Below are 25,430 nucleotides of genomic sequence, written 5' to 3'. Positions count from 1 at the left end.
CCTTCAACCAGTTTTAAATCCACAATAGGACATTTCCTCCTATCCCATGACCCTCCAATTTCCTCTGTAGCCTTTCATGAAGTACCTTGTCAAACACCTTTTGAAAATCTAGATACACAATATCCACCGGTTCCCCTTTGTCCACATGTTTGTTTACTCCTTCAAAGAATTGAAGTAAATTGGTCAGGCAAGATTTCCTCACACAAAAGCCGTGCTGACTTGGTCTCAGTAATCCATGTCCTCGGATGTGCTCTGTAATTTTGTTTTTAATAATAGCCTCTACCATTTTCCCCGGCACTGACGTCAGACTCACCGATCTATAATTTCCCGGATCTCCCCTGGAGCCTTTTTTAAACATCGGCATTACATTGGCCACCCTCCAATCTTCCGGTACCACGCTCGATTTTAAGGATGTTGCATATCACTAGCAGTAGCTCCGCAAGCTCATTTTTCAGTTCTATCAGTACTCTAGGATGAATACCATCCGGTCCAGGAGATTTGCTACTCTTCAGTTTGCTGAACTGCTCCATTACGTCCTCCAGGTTTACCGTGAAGTCAGTAAGTTTCTCCGATTCGTCCGCTTGAAATACCTTTTTCCGACACCGATATCCCACCCAAATCTTCCTCAGTGAAGACCGAAGCAAAGAATTTATTCAGTCTCTCCGCTACGTCTTTGTCTTCCTTGATCGCCCCTTTTACCCCTCGGTCATCCAGCGGCCTAACCGATTCTTTTGCTGGCTTCCTGCTTTTAATATACCGAAAAACATTTTTACTATGTTTTTTTGCCTCTAATGCTATCTTTTTTTTGTAATCCCTCTTGGCCTTCTTTATCTGCGCCTTGCATTTGCTTTGACACTCCTTATGCTGCTTCTTGTTATTTTCAGACGGTTCCGTCTTCCATTTTCTGAAGGCATTTCTTTTAGCCCTAATAGCTTCCTTCACCTCACTTTTCAACCAGGCCGGCTGTCTTTTGGACGTCCGTCTTTCTTTTCTAATTCGCGGAATATGTATGGCCTGGGCCTCCAGGATGGTATTTTTGAACCGCGTCCACGCCTGTTGTACAGTTTTTACTCTCTCATTTGCCCCCCTAAGTTTTTTTTACCGTTCTTCTCATTTTATCATAGTCTCCTTTTTTTTTTTTGTTACATTTGTACCCCGCGCTTTCCCACTCATGTCAGGCTAACGTATATATATATATATATATATATATATATATATATATACGTCAAAATTTAAAATTAATGATAAAATATGTATTTATTAGCCAAACTGTGGCCGTACTGGCCTGCGTCAGGAGTCTTCTCTGCCGTCTGTTGATTATTAATTCTATCCAAAGTTGTTGAGCGGAGCAGCTCTGATCTTCTCCACTCAACAACTTTGTTTCCAGTACAATTGAGCACTATAGCTTCAGTTTATTGGTAAGACACACATATTCTTTTTATATTTGGATAGAATTAATAATCAACAGACGGCAGAGAAGACTCCTGACGCAGGCCAGTACGGCCGAAACACAGCTGTGTCGAGTCCCTTTCTCCCTGCTACAGTTTGGCTAATAAAGTTGATTCTTCATTTTTACATCCAAAGTGTCATCTTTTTTATGTAAGTTTTTGATTTTGATGGATTCATCTTTTAAATACATATTTTATTAAATGTTGGCGTTTTTATATATATATATTTTTTTTATTTTTATTTTTACATTTTTTGTTTTTTGCTTTTGTTGGTCATCTTCACTGTGTTGTTTCTTGTTGATTTCCTTGCGAAGACTGGTTTCTTCTGTTTTTTGTACTATGAAATGGTCTGAACCTGGATTAGAATGTGTCTGTGGCATTGAAATTGAGAAAGGAAATCTAGAGCATTCTAATATACTATTGTAATACAGGCTGAAAAGTTTAGGGTTACTTGGCTTTTTGTTTAAAGCCTTCCAGTATTAGAAGTACACTTCTTTCCTATATTTAGTTTTATTTTTCTTTGTATTTGCCTGGTTTCTACCCATTTGTCCAACTTTCAGTCTTTGAATTTGCTTCTGAACATAGAACAGGACTTTAAAATGAAAGAAAGAAGGGGAAAGGGAATGGGACTTGATAAAAACATATAATATGTAAACCCCTTTGAATGCAACTACATTCAAAGCGGTTTACATATTATATGCAGGTACTTATTTGGACCTGGGGCAATGGAGGGTTAAGTGACTTACCAAGAGTCACAAGGAACTGCAGTGGGAATCGAACCCAGTTCCCCAGGATCAAAACGTCTGCTGCATTAGCTACTAGGCAATTTTGAGAATGTCCATGGGACTTGTAGGCACTTTTCAAAAGTATAGTGGGGATTTACTTTGAAAATGTGGCCATCCACCCTGTAGGGCTTCGAGTTTGATGCAAAGCTTTTGCACCTGCTGAGAAGCAGGTGCAAAAATATGGCGCAAAAAGTAGTGCACAAGTTTTTCAGACTGAAATATGAATGCATGCTTAGCTGCTCTTGGCTTCACTCCACTCATCTCCACCTACTTTGTCTAGCAAGTAAAAGCATACCATGCTGTAAATAGTGTGAGTGCTTTTATCCTCTGAAGGGAGCAGCTTTCAAAGGTATTTTTTCCCTCTGGCCAACCCCCATTTATCAACTGAATCCCTTTGAACATTGTCCTCCCTAGACATCGGTTAAATGCTGCTGAAAATTAGAGGTTAGCCCCAAACAGGCGATTTAACTGATCAGGAACCATTTTTGGGTAGTTAAATCACTTTAACTATCCATTCCTAGGTCTCATTGCATTAAAATGAGACCTGTGCTAAAATAGCATGAGTTGGTAGTAAAGACATCCATCTTAGCACACATTGATAAGTTTCTGCTTTAATGAAGGATGCTTGCTTGGTAGAGAGGGAAGTCAATGAGTGGAATTCAAATATGCGTGGGATAAACACAAAGGAATCCTGTTTAGAAGGAATGGATCTACGGAATCTTAGTGGAGATTGGGTGGCAACGCCGGTAATTGGGGAGTAAAACTGGTACTGGGTGGACTTCTACAGTCTGCGTCCTGATTGTGGCTGAAGAGATATAGATGGGCTGGAGTGCAGTGGCGTTCCTAGGGGGGCTGACACCCGGGGCGGATCACCGATGCGCCCCACCCCCCGGGTGCAGCGCCCCCCCAGAACAGCGCAACGCCCCCCCGGCAAAAGAACCCCCCATCCCCCGGCGAAAGAACCCCCCCCCCCGGGTGCATGCCGCTGGGGGGGGGGGTGCCGCGCGCCTGCCGGCTCTTCGTTTTCATGCTCCCTCTGCCCCGGAACAGGAAGTAACCTGTTCCGGGGCAAAGGGAGCATGAAAACGAAGAGCCAACAGGCGCTTGGCACCCCCCCAGCGGCGTGCATCCGGGGCGGACCACCCCCACCGCCCCCCATTGGTACGCCACTGCTGGAGTCTAAATTTTAAGGGGCTTTAATGTTAGCTTCAGAACTTTTAGTACAGGAACAGTGCTGGGAAGACTTTTACGGTCTGTGCCCTGACAAAGGCAGGGACAAATCAAACTCAGGTATACATATAAAGTATCACATACCATGTAAAATGAGTTTATCTTGTTGGTCAGACTGGATGGAGCATTCAGGTCTTTATCTGCCGTCATTTACTATGTTGCTATCAGGGGCATAATCGAAAGAGAAGGACGCCCATCTTCCGACACAAATCGGGAGATGGGCGTCCTTCTCTCAGGGTCGCCCAAATCGCATCATCGAAAGCCGATTTGGGCATCCTCAAATGCTTTCCGTCGCAGGGACGACCAAAGCTCATGGGGGTGTGTTGGCAGTGTACCGAAGGCGGGACGGGGGCATGCTTAAGAGATGGGCGTCCTCGGCCGTTAATGGAAAAAAGAAGGGCATCCCTGACATGCATTTGGACGACTTTACTTGGTCCAGTTTTTTTCATGACCAAGCCTTGAAAAGGTGCCCGAACTGATCAGATGGCCACCGGAGGGAATCAGGGATGACCTAGTGGTCACTAACCCCCTCCACCCAAAAAAAATATATATTTTTTTTGCCAGCCTCTATGCCAGCCTGAAATGTCATACCCAGCTCCCTGACAGCAGTATGCAGGTCCATGGAGCAGTTTTTTGTGGGTGCAGTGCACTTCAGGCATGCGGACCCAGGCCCATCCCTCCCTCCCTGTTCCACTTGTGGTGGTAAATGTGAGCCCTCCAAAACAAACTGTACCCACATGTAGGTGCCCCCTTCACCCCTTAGGGCTATGGTAGTGGTGTACAGTTGTGGGGAGTGGGTTTTGGGGGAGGTTGGGGGGCTCAGCACCCAAGGTAAGGGAGCTATGCACCTGGGAGCAATTTGTGGTCCACTGCAGTGCCCCCTAGGGTGCCCGGTTGGTGTCCTGGCATGTGAGGGGGACCGGTGCACTACGAATGCTGGCTCCTCCCACGATCAAATGGCTTGCATATGGTCATTTTTGAGATGGGCGTCCTCGGTTTCCATTATCGGCGAAAACCGAGGTCACCCATCTCTAAGGTCGACCATCTCAACATTTAGGTCAACCATCTCTTAGGTCGACCTAAATGTTGAGATTTGGGCGTCCCCGGCCGTATTATCAAAACGAAAGATGGACGCCCATCTTGTTTCGATAATAGGGGATGCCCCGCCCCTTCGCGGGGACGTCCTCAGAGATGGGCGTCCCCGTTCGAAAATGCCCCTCTATGTAACAATGTTCTATGGTGAATACTTTTGCTCTAACATGAAAATCAAATCCTGGCACACAGCAGCACAAAGGCAGGTGGTGTACACCTCTTTGACGTGACAGAAATAAGCCAAACTGCAATGCAATCTTTTAATGACTGATATTAACATCTAATATTTTATCACAAACATGAGGCAGCCTGAGATTTCAATTCAAGAATTCAAGATAACCCAATAAACGGCTCTTTCTAGGAAACCAGGTTGGCAATTGATTTCCTTGTAAAAGTGAAGATCCCAGTTAAATTACCCATCCAGGTCACTGCCTTAATGCTAAATAAATACCCTATTAAAGTAAAGCCAGATTCTGGCACACCAAGCTGTAGAATTACTCCAAAAGTGCTCAGTAACACCCAGTTTGATGAATGTCGAATGGCAAAGCACCACTCGATACGTTAGATGGCTAGAATCCTGCTGCACAATGTGGGCTTATTATTGTACAGAATAAACTGCTAAGAGACAAATCATATGTATTGTTAATGTATACTGTGTATAGTGATACATATAAAGTATCGCAGAAACTTAAAAGCTGTTTGGCAGAAAAAGAGTACCCAGCCCTTTCTCCACCTGCAATTGCTCACAATATACAGTTTCCTCTCTTGTCCGCTGGCCAAGTACCAAATGATTCATCTATGCAATCCTGTGACTTTCTCTACTGAGATAAATCTCAGGAACCGTATGATTGCAGAAGACTTTTCACCTTCAGTATTATACGTACTGAAATGCTTAGGGTTGCTTGGCGTTGTGCTGAAAGCATTCCAGTATTAAAACTACATTTCTTTTCTATATTTAGATTTACTTTTCCTTCTGCTTTTCTAGTTTCTGCCCATTTGTCCAACTTTTAAGTCTTTGAGGGGCCCTTTTACTAAGCAGTGGTAGGGCCTACGCACGTGCAGCGTGTGCCAAAATGAGACAACCACCAGGCTAGTGTGCCCCCCCCCCCCCCCCCGACGGTAATTTTGGATTTGGCACATGCTCATTCCGGCAGTAGAAATGATTTTTTATTTTCTACCGTGTTCAGCGTTTCTGGCAGTAATAGGCAGTTGGTGTGTGCCAAACGGTGACCACGCGTGTAGCACGTGACCGCCTTATCCAGATATTTAGCACCAGTCATTTATCTGGATAATGGCACAGAATAGTTGGATATTTTTTGACTGCTGCAGTTGTCATTAAAAAAACACACACACACACAAAAACTGACCATAGTGGCTGAATATTGAATCAATTATTTCTCTGATTAGCAATCCCCCCCTCTCCGCCTGCCTTAACCATGTTACTATTTAACTTCAGGAATGCAATTCAGTGCTCTCACTTTAAAATCTCAGCTCCTTAACCTTAGCTATACATAGAGCTACTCAGGTCAACATTGCAATATTACTGTACAACTGCATAACACAACACTATATGAAACACTACATCATCGCAGCTCCCCCACAGTCAAACATCACACAATGCAGTTACCAACCATAGAACTAGCTATATACCATACAACACAAGACTACTATACAGTGCTAACACCATGCAACATATTCACAACAAACATACTTGGCCATAAACCTAGCTAGGAAACAAAAAATATATATATAATATACATAACATAATCAAAGTGTCATGCCCAATGTCTGATGAACTCTTTTCCTCTTTGATAGCCTTGTTGGAAGTGGTTTAAAAACAATTTTCTTTCTTTCTTTCTTTCTTTCTTTCTTTCTTTCTTTCTTTCTTTCTTTCTTTCTTTCTTTCTTTTTCAGATTGCTTTGCTACCAAATAATGCTGTTGCCCTCAGCAAACAACTGATTGGTGAAAAAGAGCTTGCATCTAGTACCTATCTTCCAGGGCCTCCAGGACAACCAGGCACCCCAGGTCCCCCAGGTGAGGAGGATGATACATAACTCATATTGCAAAAAAATATATATACTGGATTGGAACAAAGACATTCTAGAATGGTATTTTTTTTGAAACTGAGACTTCTGAAATTTATATCATATGTGATAAATCAGTACTTTAAAAACATACTAGGGTGTACATTTAGGTGGAAGCTAAACAGGTAAAATTAGGGATTCTACAAGAAGAATGGCTGAAGCTGCAGCACAAAAGAGGTATAATTCGGTCAGGGACAAAAAATAATGCTGATACTTTACACTCCTTTTGAAAGTGACTTAAAACACAGCCATATTTCATTAAGTAGCTACCTCATCTTCAGGTATAAACTATGTGGGTAATTTATATTTATGTTTATTCAGGCTGAAAGTGCACACACATGGATGGGGCATTTTTGATATAATGTCAAAATCTGATTTTAGACATTTTGCCAAAAACATCCAAAAATCTATAAGAATAGCCATACTTGGTCAAACCAATGGTCCACCTAGCCCAGTATCCTGCTGCCAACAGTGACCAATCCAGGTCACAAGTACCTGCTTTGATCCTGCCTTGATCCTGACCTGTTTTTGCCATTTATGGGACCCAGACTGTAGAAGTCTACTCGAAATTGGTCTTACTTCCCAACCTCTGAAGCTTCCATCAATGCTCACTCCATTTACAAGTTCATTTAAGTTTTGCTGTAATTGGATTCCATCCTTTTTCTATATAGTGAATTTGTGTTTATCCCAAGCATTCTTGAATTCCGTCACCCTTTTTTTTTTGTTCACATTCTCCTGCGGGAGGGCATTCTAGGCATCCACCGCCCTTTCTGTGAAAAAAGTATTTCCTGACATTGCTCCTAAGTCTCCCACGCTGCAACCTCAACTCATGATCTCTAGTTCTACCGTTTCCCCATCTCTGAAAATGATTCATATACAGGCTTATTTTCAAAAGTGATCACTGGCCATTTCCCGACATAAATCGGGAGATGGCCGGCGATCTCTCAAATGCGGCGAAATCGGTATAATCGAAAGCAGCGTTTTTGACAGCATCGCTGCTTTCCCGTCGCCTTGCCGGCAAAAGTTCAAGAGGGCATGTCGGTGGCTTAGTGAAGATGGGACATGGGCGGGCATGGGTATGGCTACCAGATGGCCGGCTTTCGCAGATAATGGAAAAAAAAGCGGCGTTAAGCAGTATTTCACCGAGTTTACTTGGTCCTTTTACTTTCACGACCAAGCCTCAAAAAGGTGCCCCAACTGGCCACTGGAGGGAATGGGGGATGACCTCCCTGTAGTCCCCCAGTGGTCATCACCCCCTCCCACACTAAAACAATAAAAATAAAAACCTTTTTTGCCAGCCTGTATGCCAGCCTCAAATGTCATACCCAGCTCCCAGACAGCAGTATGCAAGTCCCTGGAGCAGTTTTTAATGGGTGCAGTGCACGTCAGGCAGGCAGACCCAGGCCCATCCCCCCCTACCTGTTACACTTGTGGCGCTAAGTGATGAGCCCTCCAAACCCCACCAAAGCCCACTGTACCCACATGTAGGTGCCCCCCTTCACCCATAAGGGCTATGGTAGTGGTGTAGAGTTGTGGGGAGTGGGTTTTGGGGGATATTTGGGGGGCTCAGCGCCCAAGGTAAGGGAGCTATGCACCTGGGAGGCAGTTATATATTTGTTTTAAATTTTTAGAAGTGCCCCCTAGGGTGCCCGGTTGGTGTCCTGGCATGTCAGGGGGGCCAGTGCACTACAAATGCTGGCTCCTCCCTTGACCAAATGCCTTGGATTTCGCCGGGTTTGAGATGGCCGGCATTTTTTTTCTATTATCGCTGAAAAACAAAACCGGCAATCTCAAACCCAGCGAACTGGTATTTGGCCGGGCTAAACCGTATTATCGAAAGAAAAGATGACCGGCCATCATTTTCAATAATACGGTTCCAGCCAGCTGTAGCGCCGACGCCAAAATAGATCGCCGGCGAACTATTTCGCCGGCGACGTTCGATTATGCCCCTCATAGATAATTAGTTTTATTCAATTTAAGAAACAAAAGGGCATGCTTACTAAAGTGTGCTAAGTTTTTCACTTACCGTACCTTAACTGCAAAAGTCAAGGTGTGGTAAGTCCAAAGCCCGTGTGGTAAATACAGGGGATGTGTCTAGAATCTGTCCTGCATTTAGCTCTCAGGACAGACACTTACCATAGGGCACGGTGTTACATGCATTGGCAGATAGAACGGGAGCACCCGTGCTATCTGCCACTGCATGTAATGCGGTATCGGCCCAACTTTAAAAAGTACAGATATTCTGCAATGGCACCACTGGATCCCCCAACCAGCATCTTCCACTCCCCAATCAAGGGTCCCAAATCTAATCTTCCCCCATTCCAATGCCACCCTCAAGGTCCCCCTCCGAAGAGCAGACCACCATTCCGATCCCCCTCAAAGCCCCACCATTACAAAGAACAAACCCTCCATTTGATTCCCTCTTCTAAGCCTCCCACAAAAAGCATAATTCTCCACTCAAAGGCCATCTAAAGAGTGGTCCCCCCAAAAGCAATCCTCCAATACTCTTACACCCCATGATTTACTTTTGGCTGCCTTGTGATGTAGTGGCCTAAGATAGGAGCAGTTCTCCTCCACTCCCATCCTAGCATTGTCCTGGGTTCAAAATAGCATCCATGATCCCTAGTCCATGATCCCTAGTGGTAGTTTCCTGATACTACTGCTAGGAGTCATAAATCTATATATGGAGAATCAGCATTTATTTATTTATTTATTTATTTATTTATTTATTTATTGCATTTGTATCCCACATTTTCCCACCTATTTCCCACCTAGCACATATTGTAGCGGAGATATAGCGAACCACCGTACCCTGAAGCAGGTCCTTCGAAACGACGGCCATCGTAGGTCGGGGTTTGACCAGATTTGCAGTAGACAAATAAATAACCAACACCGCTTTAAGCTAAGTAGCTAAATAGAAAAGTATTGGTGCTAGTTCATGTAACTATAAGAAAAAACAGTTACACGATAATTAGATTGGCGATTTAAAGAGGTTTTGAAAGCCAATGATGATGAAGCCCAGCTCTCCGAAGTAAATTACAAAACTATAAAATTATAAAAGTATTTACTGGAGGCTTCTAGAGGCTTTCTCCTCTGAACAAGTACTCTATTTCTACAAATGATAAGATTGAAGAATAGTGCTGTTTTGTGATGCCAGATATAGAAATTTCCCCACTTTGTTTTGATATTTGATATTTATTATCGATTTAGGGAGATTACCTCTTTTTTGAATTTAGTTTTGACCCTAAGACAAACATGATCGACATAAGTACATGAGTATTGCCATAGTGGAACAGGCCGAAGGTCTATCAAGCCCAGCATCCTGTTTCCAACAGTGGCCAATCTGGGTCACAAGTACCTGGCAAGATCCCAAAACAATTCAATACATTTTATGCTGCTTATTTTAGAAATAAGCAGTGGATTTTCCCTAAGTACATTTTAAAAATGGTCTATGGACTTTTCCTTTAGGAAACCATCCAAGCCTTTTTTTAAACCCCACTAAGCTAACTGCTTTTACTACATTCTCTGGCAATGAATTCCAGATTTTAATTACACATTGAGTGAAGAAATATTTTCTCTGATTCGTTTTAAATTTTCTACTTTCTAGCTTCATTGCGTGCCCCCTAGTCCTTGTATTTTTGCAAAGAGTAAACAAGCAATCCACGTCTACCCATTCTACTCCACTCATTATTTTATAGACATATATATATAGGCATATATAGACAAAATGAGAAAAAGAATTGTAGCTATGTACAAAAGCCCTCAGGCAGGAAAATGAAAGATAAATCAAGAAAATTTGTCATAGCTTGCATCCCAGACTCCCATAACTTCTGGGTCTTTTCTCTAAGTATAGAGATGTATGGAGCTTCTCAGTAGCATTTCTCAAATGTATATGTTTATGTTTATTCCACACTTGATATACTGCCTTTCTGTAGATACAGTCAAAATGGTTTACATGTACTATAAGGTAGTAGTTTTATTCCTCCAACACAGCCACAACATTTTTCTGAGTCCCAAGTAGGGATGGAGTAAGCCTTAGGTGCATTTTCTCCAAAGACAGACGTGCCCCAAAATATTTTTCATTCATCTATAATTCTAATTGTTATCAGTCCTACATTGTTTTGAATTGTTGTGGTTAATAAAATATTCAACAAATGTTTAACAGCATTCCTTGGACATTTTGTGATTGTAGGTTTGCCAGGACTAAAAGGAAGCTCAGGCCATCCTGGACCACCGGGACCAGCAGGTCCCAGAGGATCAATGGGACCCATTGGCCCATCTCCTGATTTATCGCATATTAAACAAGGAAGGAGGGGCCCAGTGGTCAGTATTTTGTCTTCATATCTTTATTCTGCTTTAAACTTTGTTTTCAGATATATCCAGGGCCGGTTCAACCATTAGGCAGGACTAACATTCAAGGCATAACTATAGGTCCCGACAGCCCCACAAACTCAAAGAACCAGGGAGTGGGCATACATATATGCAAAACAAAATTTAATATTTAAATGATATCTTACTGTGCATTTTTATAGGATTCTAAGGGATTAATTATCCACTGGCGTTATGCCTGGAAATTCAGTGCTGGTCTACTATGTCGAATGCGCTCAAAATGTCAAATTAAAGTAATATTATATTCTGACCTTGGCTGATCAGTCTTCTGAATTGTGTTATTAGTTTGGTTATGACAGTCTCTGTGTTGTGTTGTGTTGTGGTCTGAAACCAGATTGAGAGCTGTGTAGCAGTGAGAAGTGTGTCAGATAATCCATTAATTGTGCTACTATACTCTCCATCGTTTTAGTCAGAATTGGTATGGAGGTGACTGGTCTGTAATTTGTAATGTCACTGATCTTGTTAGTGGTGTTTTTAGGGATTGGTGTGTTATGTTGCCCTTGGCAATGGGGAACTGACCCTTTGAAAACATGTATATTAAATGATCGGTGAAGCTTTTCATGAACCAGTCAGTTGGGTTTTTCAGCAGGTAGTTGGGGCAGCCATCTAGAAGACAGTTTGTATATTTTGTTAGTAGTTTTATGACTGAATCATTTGTGGGAGTTTTGAAGGAGGACCAGATTCTATCTGTCTTGATATGGTCATTGTTGGTCTCGTGCTCTTGTAGGGAATCCATGAGGGTTGTCTGTGTTGGGGCCATGTTTGTTCCTACTTTTGTTATGTTTTGTTTTTGTTCTAAGTATTGCACAAGTTCGTTTGCTGTTGGTGGTGTTTCCTTTGTTGTTAATAGTTTTTCTGTATTTAGTAAGTTGTTCATTAGTGCATACATTTTCTTTGTATTCATCTCTTCTGGGCCCGCATAATTGTTGTAGTATTCTGCTTTGGCTGTTTGTACGTTGTGTTTGTATAGTTTTATCGCTTTTGTCTACGTGTTCTTATTTGTTTCTGACTTGTTTTTTTTACCAGTATCTTTCCAGTTTTCTGCATAATTGTTTTCATTTCTCATAACTCATCGTTGAATGAGGAACATGGTTGTTTATTCGTGCTTGTTTTTAGTGGTGATATTTTGTTTAATGTCTTTCTGCTAAGTTCATCCCAGTTGCTCATGAAGTGGACGTTGTTGGGTGATGTATTTGTTTGATCATTTTGTGCTGTTGTCCAAAGGTTATTGTTGTCCACCTTTCCTCTGGTAATATATTTGTGTGTTATTCTCTGTTCTTTTGTTTTACTGGTCCTTTTCCATTGGATTGTCAGCGTGAGTTTCTTGTGGTCTGACCATGTTACTTCTTCCAATTTGTGGTTTTCTAGTTTTGGGTTGTTGTTGATGGAGAATCTGGGTGCGATTATGTCTAGTTGATGGCCTTTTGAGTGTGTTAAGGTGGTTTATGGTATTGTTATGTTCCATTGGTCTAGGAAGGTACGTTTTTGATGTTGGGGTCATGTTGTTTTTCTATGTGCAGGTTGATATCTCCCAGTAGCAGGATGTCAGAGACATTGGTGTGTGTGTTTGCTATGAATTTTCCTGGAGGACTTTAGAATAGTATGCAACATGGTGTGCCAGTTAGTGTTGCGTTGGTGATTTTGCATGCTAGGATTTCTATTTTTGATAAGCAGTGTTCATCTATCAGCTCCACTGTGAGGGAAGATTTGTAAATTATGGCTATTCCTCCTCTTTTCATTTTGGTTCTGTTGATGTGTAATATTTTATTCTCTGGTGGGCATACATCATTATGGGGGTCTTTTACTAAAGGTTAGCTTGAGTTATCTGCAGCAGGTTCCATTTTATTTCTATGGGCCCTGCTGCAGATAATTCGAGCTAATCTTTAGTAAAAGACCTCCTTAGTGTTGGGTCATCCTTGAGGCGCAACCATGTTTCTGTTATAAATAGCAGGTCTAGTTGTTCAGTTTTGAGTCAGTTGTTTTATTTACCACTGATCTAGCACTTATGTATCCTATGTGAATAGGGGCATATGTGTTGTTTTACATGTTATTGTGTTGTATTCTTTGTAGTCATCTATGTGTTCTACCTGTTTTTGATTTATGTTCATTTTGGTTATTGTTCATTTTCATCCTTCTGCTGTTGGTCATTATATTATTCTCTAGTTTGTTTTTCTGATTAGTTAGGTGTGCCTCTAGTTGGTAATGTAATTGTCATCTATTGTGAATCAGAGTAGTGATTTTATTCTACTCTTTTTGAGTTGGTGTTTGGAGTCCCATTATCCATAATGTAATCAGATAGTAGAAGAACCAAGCCTTTAAGTTGGCCATTTTGGGCTTATAGGATTTTGTTTTCTTTTTTTTTTAGATATATGGGCCCTGTGGTGAGGGTAACTGTTTTCCTTTTTGATGTCTTCTTTAGAAGGGTTAAATTGGGCTGGAAGAAGAGTTAGTTAAGTATTAGTACCTGTTTAGGCTTCAAGGTTCTCTCTGCTTATCTTCTGGGTTATCTGGTGTTTTCGTTCAGGCACATGAGGGTCGCGCCATAATGCTGAAGGGTTTCGGTGTCTACTCCTGGCTATTCAGAAACAGGTCATTCTGGGGTAGACTTTACTGTCCTTCTGCTTGGGCTCCAGGTGCCCGCATGGCCCAGTTGTCTGTGGGTCCATTTGTTTTGTTCCAGTGGTCCTCTTCTGTATGGTTGTCTGATTCTTTCTTCTTCCCCTTGTTGGTCTCCCAATTCCTTCACTCCGGATGCTTCTGCGTTTGGATTTCTCAGGTGTTTTTTGGAAGTCTCATTGACTCCACATGGTTGTCTGCTCTGGAGCTGCGCCTGGATCCTAGTTGTGGTATTCTGCCCAATTCCGGGGCCTGGATCCGAGTGATTTTTTGGTTTTCTGCCCAGTTCCGATGTTGTGTCTCAGGCTTTGGGGATCATGGATTGAAGGGTCCTTGCAGTGCCTCTTTGGACCGATCAGCCAGCTGGGAGTTACAGTTCAACTACAGGCTGATTTCCCTCTGACCATACCGGCCACCACGTGCTCCCTATGGTTTGCGTCGGCCGCTGTGTGCTGACTTCTTCTGGCTTGGCGGCAGCGATCTAGACTGCTGCTTCTCCATTGAAGAGATGGTCAGACACTCATGGACCGGACTTCTGGCTCTTCAAACTGAGCCACCGACTGGGATTTTCTTCTGCTATGGGCCAGTCTCCCACTGCTTTACCCAAAGCACACCTTACATCAGTGATTCCCAAACCTGTCCTGGGGGGAACCACAGCCAGTCAGGTTTTCTGGATACCGACACTGAATATGCAATAGAGAAATTTGCATGCCATGGAGGCAGTGCATGAAAATCAATCTCATGAATATTTATTGCAGATATCCTGAATACCTGACTGGCTGGGGCTTTCCCAGGAACCAAAAGGTAAAGGAATCCCTACCTGCAGAACAGCCAAATCCAGGAATAGGGGTGGATCACAGAGGTTCTCACAACTAGATGGGTCTTTACTGAGCACCACTCATGTGACAGACCTGGTACAGGGCTGTATTTCAATGGGAAACACCTGTCTGCCTCAGGGGTTACATACTCAGAAAGGAAAACCAAATATGAGTCAGTGCAAAATGAATACAATGGAATACCAAAACCACTGAAATGCTGTAGTGTCTACAAAGATGTCCAGGACAGGTTTGGGAACCACCACTTTCTATTTTGAATAGTTTTTGTAATGATTCCATGTATTAGCTTTTACCATATTTCAGGGGCGTATCTGAGGTTCAGCGGAAGGGGGGGGCAGGGACTAGAGTGAGGGGGCACATTATAGCCCCCCCCAGCTGCCGCCAACAACCCTCCCCCCGCCGTCAACCCTCCCCCGCCATCACCTACCCCTGCCGAGGTCCGCTTCCTCCTGCCTGCCGGTGCCTTTTACTTCAGCTGGCAGGGGACCCCAACCCCCACCAGCCTAGCTGAGGTCTTGTTTAAGTTTTCTTCCTCGTGTTGTGCTGTTAAAAGCTGCATCCCTTCCCTTCCAGTTTCGGATGGAGTCTGACGTCGCAGCAATTTGTATCATCCTAGAGTCATTGTATACTTTGTATCATACTACGAGCCTTTTGACTCTAGTCGATACTGCAACCTTTGCTGTTTTTTCGATGTTGAATTAGATCTCTGGTAGAAGAACACATAGCCCCTTACTTCAATTAGCAACTTATTATATACAGAATTTTGTACAAACTGTGTTCAGCAGCATTTTCATGTTTTGCAGGGACCCCCAGGAGCTCCAGGAAAGAATGGTGCCAAGGTATGCCTGAATATTAATTTCAATGCTTTCATTGTTGGATGCAGTTGTGACAGGAATTTATTTCCATTCGTCACGCATAAGACATGAGCGAGGCTGTGGTGTTGGATACTATATTTTGGTGTCATACCTTCAACTACCTTAGAAATGGTAATATTCCATTACAACATATCACTTAAAGTCTTGGTAGGTTGTGATCCTTTTTAATGATCTAAGAAAAGTGGTACTGCAGTTCATGAGCTTTCAAGACCACACAGTTCCCATTGTGAGACATCAGTGCCACTAAGAAACAGAGCCAGGCCTATGGCAGGGCCACCTCACCTGCCGCCGCCCCCCTCGCATCCCTTACCTTCCTGTGTCTGCTTCTTCCTCGGTCTGTCAATCTCCTGCTCCTGTGTGCCAGGACCCAGGTTATCATGTTAACGCAATCACCCAGGCCCTGATATACAGGAGCAGGAAAGAAACAGACTGAGGGAGCAGAACTTTCTGGCGCCAGGCACCCGTTGGAGGCTGAGCCCAGGGAATCTTGCCCCCCCAGTCCCCCCTCTCGGCGGCCCTGTGAGACATTTGATACACAAGGGGCCATCAAAAGCTTATGCTTATGTGCTTCAACTTTTTTGTTGCACTGTTTTCCAAAAAGTCTATGTCCCCAACTAATGATATTCCCCAGAATGTGCAATGGAGCTCATCATTCTGGCATTTGCATTGATTATAATGCAAAACATCAATAAAATTACATGTGATTCCATTTTTCTTCAGGAAAAACGTGGCTGCTAAAATTGTAGTACTGTGAAGCCCAATTTTGCAAAGGATGTCTAGGTCAAACAGGGATATTAAAATTGACCTGAATATTTTATAAAAGGCTTTCTGAATGATGAGTCTTTTCCAACATGTATACAAAGATGTGCAACAGCACATATGTATCTGTCAGTATGTATGATAGGAACAGCCACTGTATTAAAAAAAAAACCCACATGCTAAAATAGGCAGCTTCATCCAGGGTGGTAGAGTAAGTGCTGATTCATTGCAACTTCCATGAGCAAATATACACGTTAAATAGTAGACGATGGCAGATAAAGACCCATATGGTCCTTCCAGTCTCCCAACAAGATGAACTCATAGCATAAGGTATGATGTGATACTACATGTGCATACTTGATTTTGATTTGTCCTTGCCATTTCAAGGCACAGACTCAAAGTGGCAGATGGACGGGTTTTTTTTCCCAAAACATCCAAATCGCTATTTTCAAAATCCATTTTAAAGATGTTTTTCTATGCAGTTTGTATGCAGTAAATCCAAATCACAAGCGGGTGTGTTGGGGCAGAATTTTGGGTGTTCCCAAAACTGGGATATTTTTCTGCCATAATGGAACAAAGCAAAAAATGTCCAGGGCTAAAAGTTAGATGTTTTGGTCTACATCTGTTTCAATCACAACCAAGTCATAAAAAGTTACCCTAAATGACTACTGGAGGGATTAAGGCATGACCCTACTTACTCCCACAGTGGTCAATGACCCCCTCCCATTCCCCAAAGATGTGAAAGAAACAGTACATACCAACCTCTATTACAGCTTCAGATGTTATGGTCAGACCTATTAGAGCAGGAAGTAGGTCCCTGGAGTAGCCTAGTGGTTGGTGTAGTGCACTGTAGAGGACCGAGGCCCATATCCTAGATGGCTCTCTAAGGGGCCCTTTTACTAAGGTGTGCTGAAAAATTGCCTGCGCTGGTGTAGATGCATGTATTGGACGTATGCAGGTCCATTTTTCAGCACACCTGCAAAAAAAGGCCTCTTTTGTTTGCTGAAAATGGACGTGCGGCAAAATAAAAATCAGCTCGGATCCATTTTGGGCCTGAGACCTTACCGCCACCAATTAACTCAGTGGTAAGGTCTCATGCGTTAACGTACACTGCTGATTACAGTCTGGTTAGTGCCACGCGGTAGAAAATATAAATTATTTTCTGCTGCCCATTTTGGACGCGCTTAGAAATTAGAATTACCGCACCAGGGCACACGGTAGCTGAGCAGTAGTTCTAATCAGTGGCGTAGCTACGCGGGGCCAGGGGTCCTGGGCCCCCCGTAGATTTGGGCCTGGACCCCCTGCTGACAACCCGCCCAACACCCCCTCCCACCACCAACCCGCCGTCGCCTGCCTTTGCTGGCAGGGGACCCCAACCCCCACCAGCCGAGGTCCTCTTCTTCTCGCAGGATGTCAGAAACAGAAGGAAGCCTTTTGCGAGAAGAAGAGGACCTCGGCTGGCGGGGGTTGGGGTTCCCCGCCAGCAAAGGTAGGCGACGGCGGGTTGGTGGCGGGAGGGGGGTCGAGAGGGTCGACAGTGGAGGGGGGGCAAAGTCAGCAATGGCAGGGGGGATCGGCGGCAGGAGGGGGCAAAGTCGGCAATGGCGGGGGGGGGGGGGGGGGGTCGGCGGCACCGGGGAGGGGGCTAAAATGTGCCCCCTCACCTCGGGCTCTGGACCCCCCTCCTTCCGAAGTCTGACTACGCCCCTGGTTCTAATTTGACGCACATTGCACATTGCACATTGCATGCGTGTAGGCACCTATGCATCTTAATAAAAGGGCCCTTAAGTTAGGCGCCATTTGTAGAATACCGCTTAGCACTGGGATCTGCAACTAACTTTAGCCATGATTTACACCAACTGAACCTTGGTGTAAATCCTCACGGCTAATTTAGGCACGGAACCCCCCCCCCCCCCCTTATTCCATAACAGCACATGTAAATTGCAGGAACGTGCCTGATCTGCCCACGACCCTCCCGTGGCCGTGCCTCCTTTTTGGAGCCACATGTAAACATGTGTGTGTAAATTTAAATTAATCCCAATTAGCACTGATGATTGATTATTAGGGCCCAATTATCAGCGCTAATTGGTTTGTCATTCAATTAATTTGCATGCACAGATTGGGCACCCACCCACATTTGTGCATGCAATTCTGAGCGCCATATATAGAATTCGGGGTTTATCTGGATAACAGCAATTTTCAGTGCTGCTATCCAGACGATTATCCGGATAATTTACTACAGGAAAAAATCTGTTCTAAGTAGGCTTGTTTTTCTGAAGTACACTGTGAAAACTATAAGGCTGCTCATAGTTATTCTGCATGCAGTTTTAGATTCTTTAATTTGTAATTTTTCAATTTGTATTTCTTATCTTTTCATTGCTTTTTATTCTTTAATTTCTAGGGCTGCGTTTCAATTAAAATTTGTAATCACGATTAATCGCACAATTAAAGGTATGTTATTTTTTTTTACCCACTGCAGCTTCTTGTGACTCTGGGCAATGGAGGGTTTAGTGAATTTTCCAGAGTTACAAGGAGCTGCAGGGAGAAAAAGAAAATGACTAGAATACCTTTAATCACACTATTAATCACAATTAAAATGTTCATCAAAATGCAGCCGGTTTCTAAGCACTATTTCAGATAGTGGCTGAATATTACCAGTACCTGGATCAGCGGCATGCTGAGGGCAGGGTGGTGGGAGTGGTCCACCCCGGCTGCACGCTGCAGGAGGGGTGCAGGGAGCAGCCGCGCGGCAGAGGGAGCAGGGAACCGGCAGAGCTGACAGCCGCATGGCTGCTCCCAGCACCCTAGGAGGTAAGAACAGTGCACCCGGGGGGGGGGATCTTGGAGGTGATTCGTCAGGGGAGGGGATGACGCTGCACCCCAGGTGGCAACTGACCAAGGAACACCACTGATCTGGATAATTCCGGCACCTTAGGGGTCCTTTTACTAAGGTGCGCTGAAAAATGGCCTACGGTAGTGTAGACGTGTGTTTTGGGTACGCACAGAATCATTTTTCAACGCACCTGTGAAAAATACCTTTTTTAAATTTTTGCCAAAAATGGATGTGCGGCAAAATGAAAATTTCCACGCGCCCATTTTGGGTCTGAGACCTTACCTCCAGCAGTTAACCTAGCAGTAAAGTCTCACGCGGTAACCAGGTGGTAATGATCTATGTGCATCAAATACCACTTGGTGTGCGCCCAGTAGTGCATCCAAAAATAATTTTTCAGACGCGCGTATCAGACAAGTGCCAAAATTGAAATTACCACAAGAGCCATGCGGTAGCCGGGTGGTAAATCCATTTTGGCATGCGTTGGGCGCGAGTAGATGCTTACGCGGCTTAGTAAAAGGGCCCCTTGGTGATCTATTTGGATATTCAGCAGCAGCCACTATCCGCTTAATGCTGCTGAATATCTAGGGGGGGGGTTGCCCTCGTTGACTGCTTCTGGCTCAATATTGAAGGTACATCTTCCTATTAATTTAGTTTGAGATGCCTATATTTCAAAGCAGCTCTGGGAAGCTGCCGCTGATTCTATTTCTCTTTGACTGCGCATGCTTTGATTAGAGAGGAAAGTGAAACAAAGACAAAATGCAATGGGACATTAATAAAATGTGTTCATTTTCTAGGGTGACAGAGGAGCTCCAGGCCCAAGAGGTCTCCCTGTAAGTATTATTGACAATGTCTGTAGTAATAAACTTCAGAATTTGATTCCTTTGCTTGATTTTCACAAGCAAAATTACCTCGTTACTTATTCAATGACCTTTACCAGCCAAAACAAGTAATAGGGAAAGGAATATTTTGGCCCTAAGTGTTAGCTACATGCAGTTTTAGATTTCTAAGGAAGATCAAAGGAGCGTAAAACCCAGGTCCTCTTCTGGGGTGAAGTGTTTGCAGTGGCGTAGCAAGGGCGGGGCGGGCTGCGTGTCAGCGGATGGGGGGTGCTCCGCTCCCGCTGCTCCCACCCTGTCCTACCTTAAAACAAAATTTTTCGAAGCGCCGAAGTGGCAGGCAGCGCCTGCCCTGCTAGTAAAAATCTCCTCGACGTCGCGTCGGGCCTTCCCACATTCAGTCCCGTCCGCCCTCGCGGTAATAGGAAGTTACCTCAGAGGAGGGCGGGACTGAATGTGGGAAGGCCCGATGCGACGATGAGGAGATTTTTACTAGCAGGGCAGGCGCTGCCTGCCACTTTGGCGAGTCGAAAAATTTTGTTTTAAGGCAGGACAGGGTGGGAGCAGGACAACAGACCTGGTAGGTGTGTCGGGTCGCGTCGGATCGGATCGGGTCGGGTGGGAGGGGGGACTCAGATGGAAGAAGGGGATTGGGGAGGGTGGGGGAGCCCAGATGGGTGCCCAGAGGGAAGAAAGGGATCGGGGAGGGTGGGGGAGCCCAGATGGGTGCCCAGAGAGGGGAGAAGGGGATTGGGGAGCCCAGATGGAGCCCAGAGAGGGGAGAAGGGGATTGGGGAGGGTGGGGGAGCCCAGATGGGTGCCCAGAGGGAAGAAGGGGATTGGGGAGGGTGGGGGAGCCCAGATGGGTGCCCAGAGAGGGGACAAGAGGATTGGGGAGCCCAGATGGAGCCCAGAGAGGGGAGAAGGGGATTGGGGAGGGTGGGGGAGCCCAGATGGGTGCCCAGAGAGGGGAGAAGGGGATTGGAGAGCCCAGATGGAGCCCAGATGGAGCCCAGAGAGGGGAGAAGGGGATTGGGGAGGGTGGGGGAGCCCAGATGGGTGCCCAGAGGGAAGAAGAGGATTGGGGAGGGTGGGGGTGCCCAGAGAGGGGAGAAGGGGATTGGGGAGGGTGGGAGTGCCCAGAGAGGGGAGAAGGGGAGAAGGGGATTGGGGAGGGTGGGGGAGCCCAGATGGTTGCCCAGAGAGGGGAGAAGGGGATTGGGGAGCCCAGATGGAGCCCAGATGGGTGCCCAGAGAGGGGAGAAGGGGATTGGGGAGGGTGGGGACAGACCCTGGATGGAAGGGGGGAGCGTGAGAATGGGCAGACCCTAGATGGATGGGAGAGGGAGGGCAGACGGATTGAAGGGGCAGAGAGAAAGGGCAGATTGTGGGTGGAAGGGGGAGAGAGAAAGAGGGCAGACTGGGGCAAATGGTGGATGGAAGGGGCAGAGATAGAGGACAGATGTGGATGGAAGAAAGAGAGAGAGAGAGGGCAGATGTTGATGGAAGGGGGAGAGAAAAATGGCAGACTGGGGCAGATGGTGGATCGAAGGGGCAGAAATTGAGGGCAGATGTGGATGGAAGGGAGAGAGAGGGCAGACAGTGGATGGAAGGGGCAGAGAGAGAGGGCAGACTGGGTGGAAGGGACATTAGAGAGGGCAGACACTGGATGGCAGAGAGAGAGAGAGAGAGAGAGAGAGAGCGAAGACAGATGCTGGATGGAAGGAAGACAGTGAAAAGAAGATGAGGAAAGCAGAAACCAGAGACAACAAACTGTAAATATATATTTTTATTATTTTGCTTTAGGATATAGTATTGTAGCTGTGTTAATAAATGTTTATAAATAGAACATGCAAATAAGGTAATCGTTTTATTGGACTAATTTTAATACATTTTGACTTAACTTTCAGAGAACAAAACCCCCTTCCTCAGGTCAGGATAGCATACTGTAACAGCACTATACTGTATTGACCTGAGGAAGGAGATTTTGGCCTCTGGAAGCTAAATGTATTAGTCCAATAAAATGGTATTATTTTATTTTCTGTATTTGTTTTATTTCTATTTGTTAATTTGTAAAGTGGTGATTGGTACTTATTTTTCAAATTTACATCTGCTGTCTTTATATTTTGCACAGTACCAGGGGACATTTTCTGTTTCTGTGGTGTTGCATTGTATGCAGAGTCTGGCATCTTGGAGGTTTAATTTTTGTCTAAATAGAAAGTTTATTATTATTCTATAGTGGATTAGGGTGTATCTGTGTTTGTGAAAAAGACATGGCTTTCAGTTGGCATTGACTGTGCAGGATTGACGATCTGTACTATTCTGTCTGGTTTCGTTTTACAATAGGTGAATTGATGTTCTAGTGCTCACTGTAGTGTTTTTCCTTATGTGACTCATAGAAATGACTGCTTATGGTATGGTAGAATTGCTCTATAGGTCCTGAGTGTTTTGTATTCTCGGTATGCCTAGTACTGGATTTGGGGGGGGGGGGGGGGGGGTTAAAAAATGACCGGCCCCGGGTGTCAACTACCCTAGCTACGCCACTGAGTGTTTGCATTTAATTTGATCACCTGACTTTCCAAGGTCCATAGAGATTTGCTGCCCCAAAGAGTTTACGATCTCAGGCAAGGGTGGACAACCATGGTCTTTGGGAGCCACAACTCAGTTGGGTTTTCAAGATTTCCATAATGAGTATGCATGAGATCTGTTTGCATACAGTGGAAGTAGTATATGCAAATCTATCTCATGTATATTCATTGTGGAAATTTTGAAAACCTGACTGTGTTGTGGCCCTCAAAGACAGTGGTTGTCCACCCCTGATGTAAGGACTAGTGTTGCTAAAGTGCATTTCAGTATTAGTGTATCACATTATTAATAAGTAGGCATATGATGGGATTTGTGGTAAATAGCACAAACTAATTTGTGCTAAGGCAGTGATCTTTCATAACTTTAGTCCTGAGACAAGGGAGCGTGAAGCAGTGACATAGCAGCAGGTGGGCCTGGGTGGGCCCTGGGCTCAGGCCCACCCAAAATTTCTTCTCACTTAATGTGGTTGGCAGGGATCCCCAAACCCTGCCAGATGAACACCTCCTCCCTGCCAAAAAACCTTACTTTTGGTTGGCTGCAGGCACTGTCACCAAGCCGCTGCTGCCAGCCACAGGACCACCCCTGAGCACGCACGCGCATTCTCAGTTTTCACACATGCGTGAAGCTGAGTGTACACAAAGACTAGCAGCTGGCAGCAGTGTTTTGGGGACAGTGCCGGTGGCTGCCCAAGTGTAACTCATTTCGGTGGGGAGGAGGTCTTGGTTAGTGGGCCTTGGGGATCCCTATCAGCACAAGTATTTTATTTTCTTGGATGGGGAATGGAAATTAAATTTGGGTTTTGCTGTAGTTGGGGGAGGGGGAATGGAGTTGAAACTAAGTTTTTGGCCCACCCATTTTCAGGCCCGTCCTAAATTGAATATCTGGCCACGCTACTGGGGTGAAGTTGCTTGCACAAAGTCACAACAAGTATGATTGGGATATATCAGATATAAACCCTAGTTCTTAGCCCACCAGGGTATACCAAAGAGTTTACAGTCCTTGTATGGTCCCCTAATGCCAACAATTATTTTGAGATCTGCAAAGCCCATTGCTTTGTTCTTAATATTGCCATGAAGAGTGGCGGAAGTGCAACAGTGAAGGCAGAGACATCTTCATTATCTAATCTGTAAAATGTGTAATATTCATGTGTATGTATTTTTTTCTTTGAAAACAAGAAACACAGCTTCCACTAAAACATTATGGGTTTGATATTGAAAAGGAGATAACCGCGTGGAAGAGGCTCCTACCTGATATCTCTCACTGACTGGACCAAACTGGCTATTCAGTGGCATATACCTACATAGATCACTGAATATCTAGGCGCACCACTGTGGCACTATCTGGGTATTACAGGGTGGTCCAGGATGGAGCTAGATGTTATTTGGGTGTTGACGGTATTCAGCATTGGTAGCCGGATAACTAGCTAGTTAACTTAAGACAGCAAAGTCTATCCTAATTAACTGGGTGGCTATCCAGGCACCGTTCCTGAATACCAGAGGCACTAGGCAAGTGCTGACACTGACAATCCAGGCTTAATTCAGCTGGCAGTAGCCAGTGTTTAAAGAAATGAGGACTTGCTACCAGCTGAGTTCTACCTCCTATAGCTTTTATTGTCATGGAATACTAATGATACTGATCCATATGACAAAAAATATGGGTAGATTTTTCAGACTTATTCACCAGACAGTTTTCATATATGCATGCATCGTTGCAAAATTTGTGAGTACTTTTATTTGCACCAGTTTTCAAAGGGAAAAGTATCAATATGCTTTCTCTTTGAAAACTGTCCCAGGAAAAGCCCCTCCCCCTTGCCTGTATAGGTTTGCACCCACTTTCTCTGTGGATGCTTTTTCCATGAAAATCAATGTGCTTAGTTTTGAAGATCACTGTTTTCATTGGAGGTGAATTCTGCCAGTGATTTTCAACTCTTTCTTGGAGGAACATCTGGCTAGGCAGTTTTTCAAGATTAACACAATGGATATGCATGAGTACAATTTGCATTTTCTGTCAGTCTGTCAGTCAGTTTGTAATGATTGGGCTAAATGAGTTGCAAGGGATTTAAAACAGGCATAACAATTCCTGAGACTTTGTGGATAAAATTCATGATGCCAGATCCCAGCCTTGGTTCCAATATTCTAACAGAGTGCAGACCAAAAAGAGCAGGAGGAAAGTGCCAGCCCCCCTAAATTCCCCTCCCCCCCTCCCCAAGAAAGTCAACAAGTCATGCTTGTAAATGAGGGGCTTTTTGACTGAACCTTGTCGATTTGCTCTGCAGGGTCCACCAGGTTCCTTTGACTTCCTCCTGTTAATGATGGCAGACCTTAGGAACGACATTGCTGAACTGCAGGAGAAAGTGTTTGGGCACAGGACTCATCCATCCACAGAGGAGTTTCCATTACCTCATGAATTCTCTGACTATCACGATACTGCCGAGTTTGGCTCTGGGGAACAATACAAACAGAGAACCATATCCAAGAGCTCAAGAACAGAACAATAAAGATGGCATTAGCTATTGTTTAGATGAATATATTTTTAAAAGTTGTACTATATAAATAAATATATATATATATATATAGATGAAGATATATAAATGCACTGATGTAAAAAGTATATATTTTTCATTTTCTGGTTTTCTGCTTGCGTAATTCTATGTACTGTGCTAGAGCTTCTTCTGTCTGAATTATCACATATTTAGATAAAATTTATGCCAGTAGTCGTGCAATGTACAGATTTTTCTTTTTCCTTACACAGTTGAGGAGATTATTAATATCACAGGATTTATGTAACTGAATGTCAGTTCTTGGAATTGAGGCACAAGGATCTAAGAATGCCAAAAAGACATGTTAATAAAAATAAATGTATTTTTATTCATAAAAAAAGATATTTGTGTCTGCGCAGTACTCTTAAAAGGTGTTGCTATATTGGGGTGAAGGCTCCATTAATCAACAAGATATTTGGCATGCAAAAAATTAAGAGGAGAAAGAAATGAAGTTTATATGCAGAGTAGGGTGAGCGAAAGCAGCAGCACAGGAAAAACTGTGTCTAGATAATCTAGTTGGC

The 25,430-nt window shown here is 44.2% G+C and overlaps 1 protein-coding gene across 1 annotated transcript in view; it reads left to right on the top strand.

Moving 5' to 3' along the window:
• The window catches only part of CCBE1 (collagen and calcium binding EGF domains 1), a gene marked incomplete at its 5' end in the record, with an annotated part of 537,011 nt that extends 511,807 nt beyond the window's left edge, over nucleotides 1-25,204 (top strand). The window contains 5 exons of the mRNA XM_030192998.1: nucleotides 6,470-6,590; nucleotides 10,833-10,963; nucleotides 15,285-15,320; nucleotides 19,743-19,778; nucleotides 24,646-25,204. Of these exons, the coding sequence (XP_030048858.1) occupies nucleotides 6,470-6,590; nucleotides 10,833-10,963; nucleotides 15,285-15,320; nucleotides 19,743-19,778; nucleotides 24,646-24,867 (546 nt within the window). The remainder of the gene's footprint in view (nucleotides 1-6,469; nucleotides 6,591-10,832; nucleotides 10,964-15,284; nucleotides 15,321-19,742; nucleotides 19,779-24,645) is intronic.
• Nucleotides 25,205-25,430: the final 226 nt, after the last annotated feature.

The sequence above is a fragment of the Microcaecilia unicolor genome, chromosome 2, assembly GCF_901765095.1.
Source record: "Microcaecilia unicolor chromosome 2, aMicUni1.1, whole genome shotgun sequence".
NCBI lineage: Eukaryota > Metazoa > Chordata > Amphibia > Gymnophiona > Siphonopidae > Microcaecilia > Microcaecilia unicolor.
This window is presented reverse-complemented; position numbering and strand designations above follow the sequence as displayed.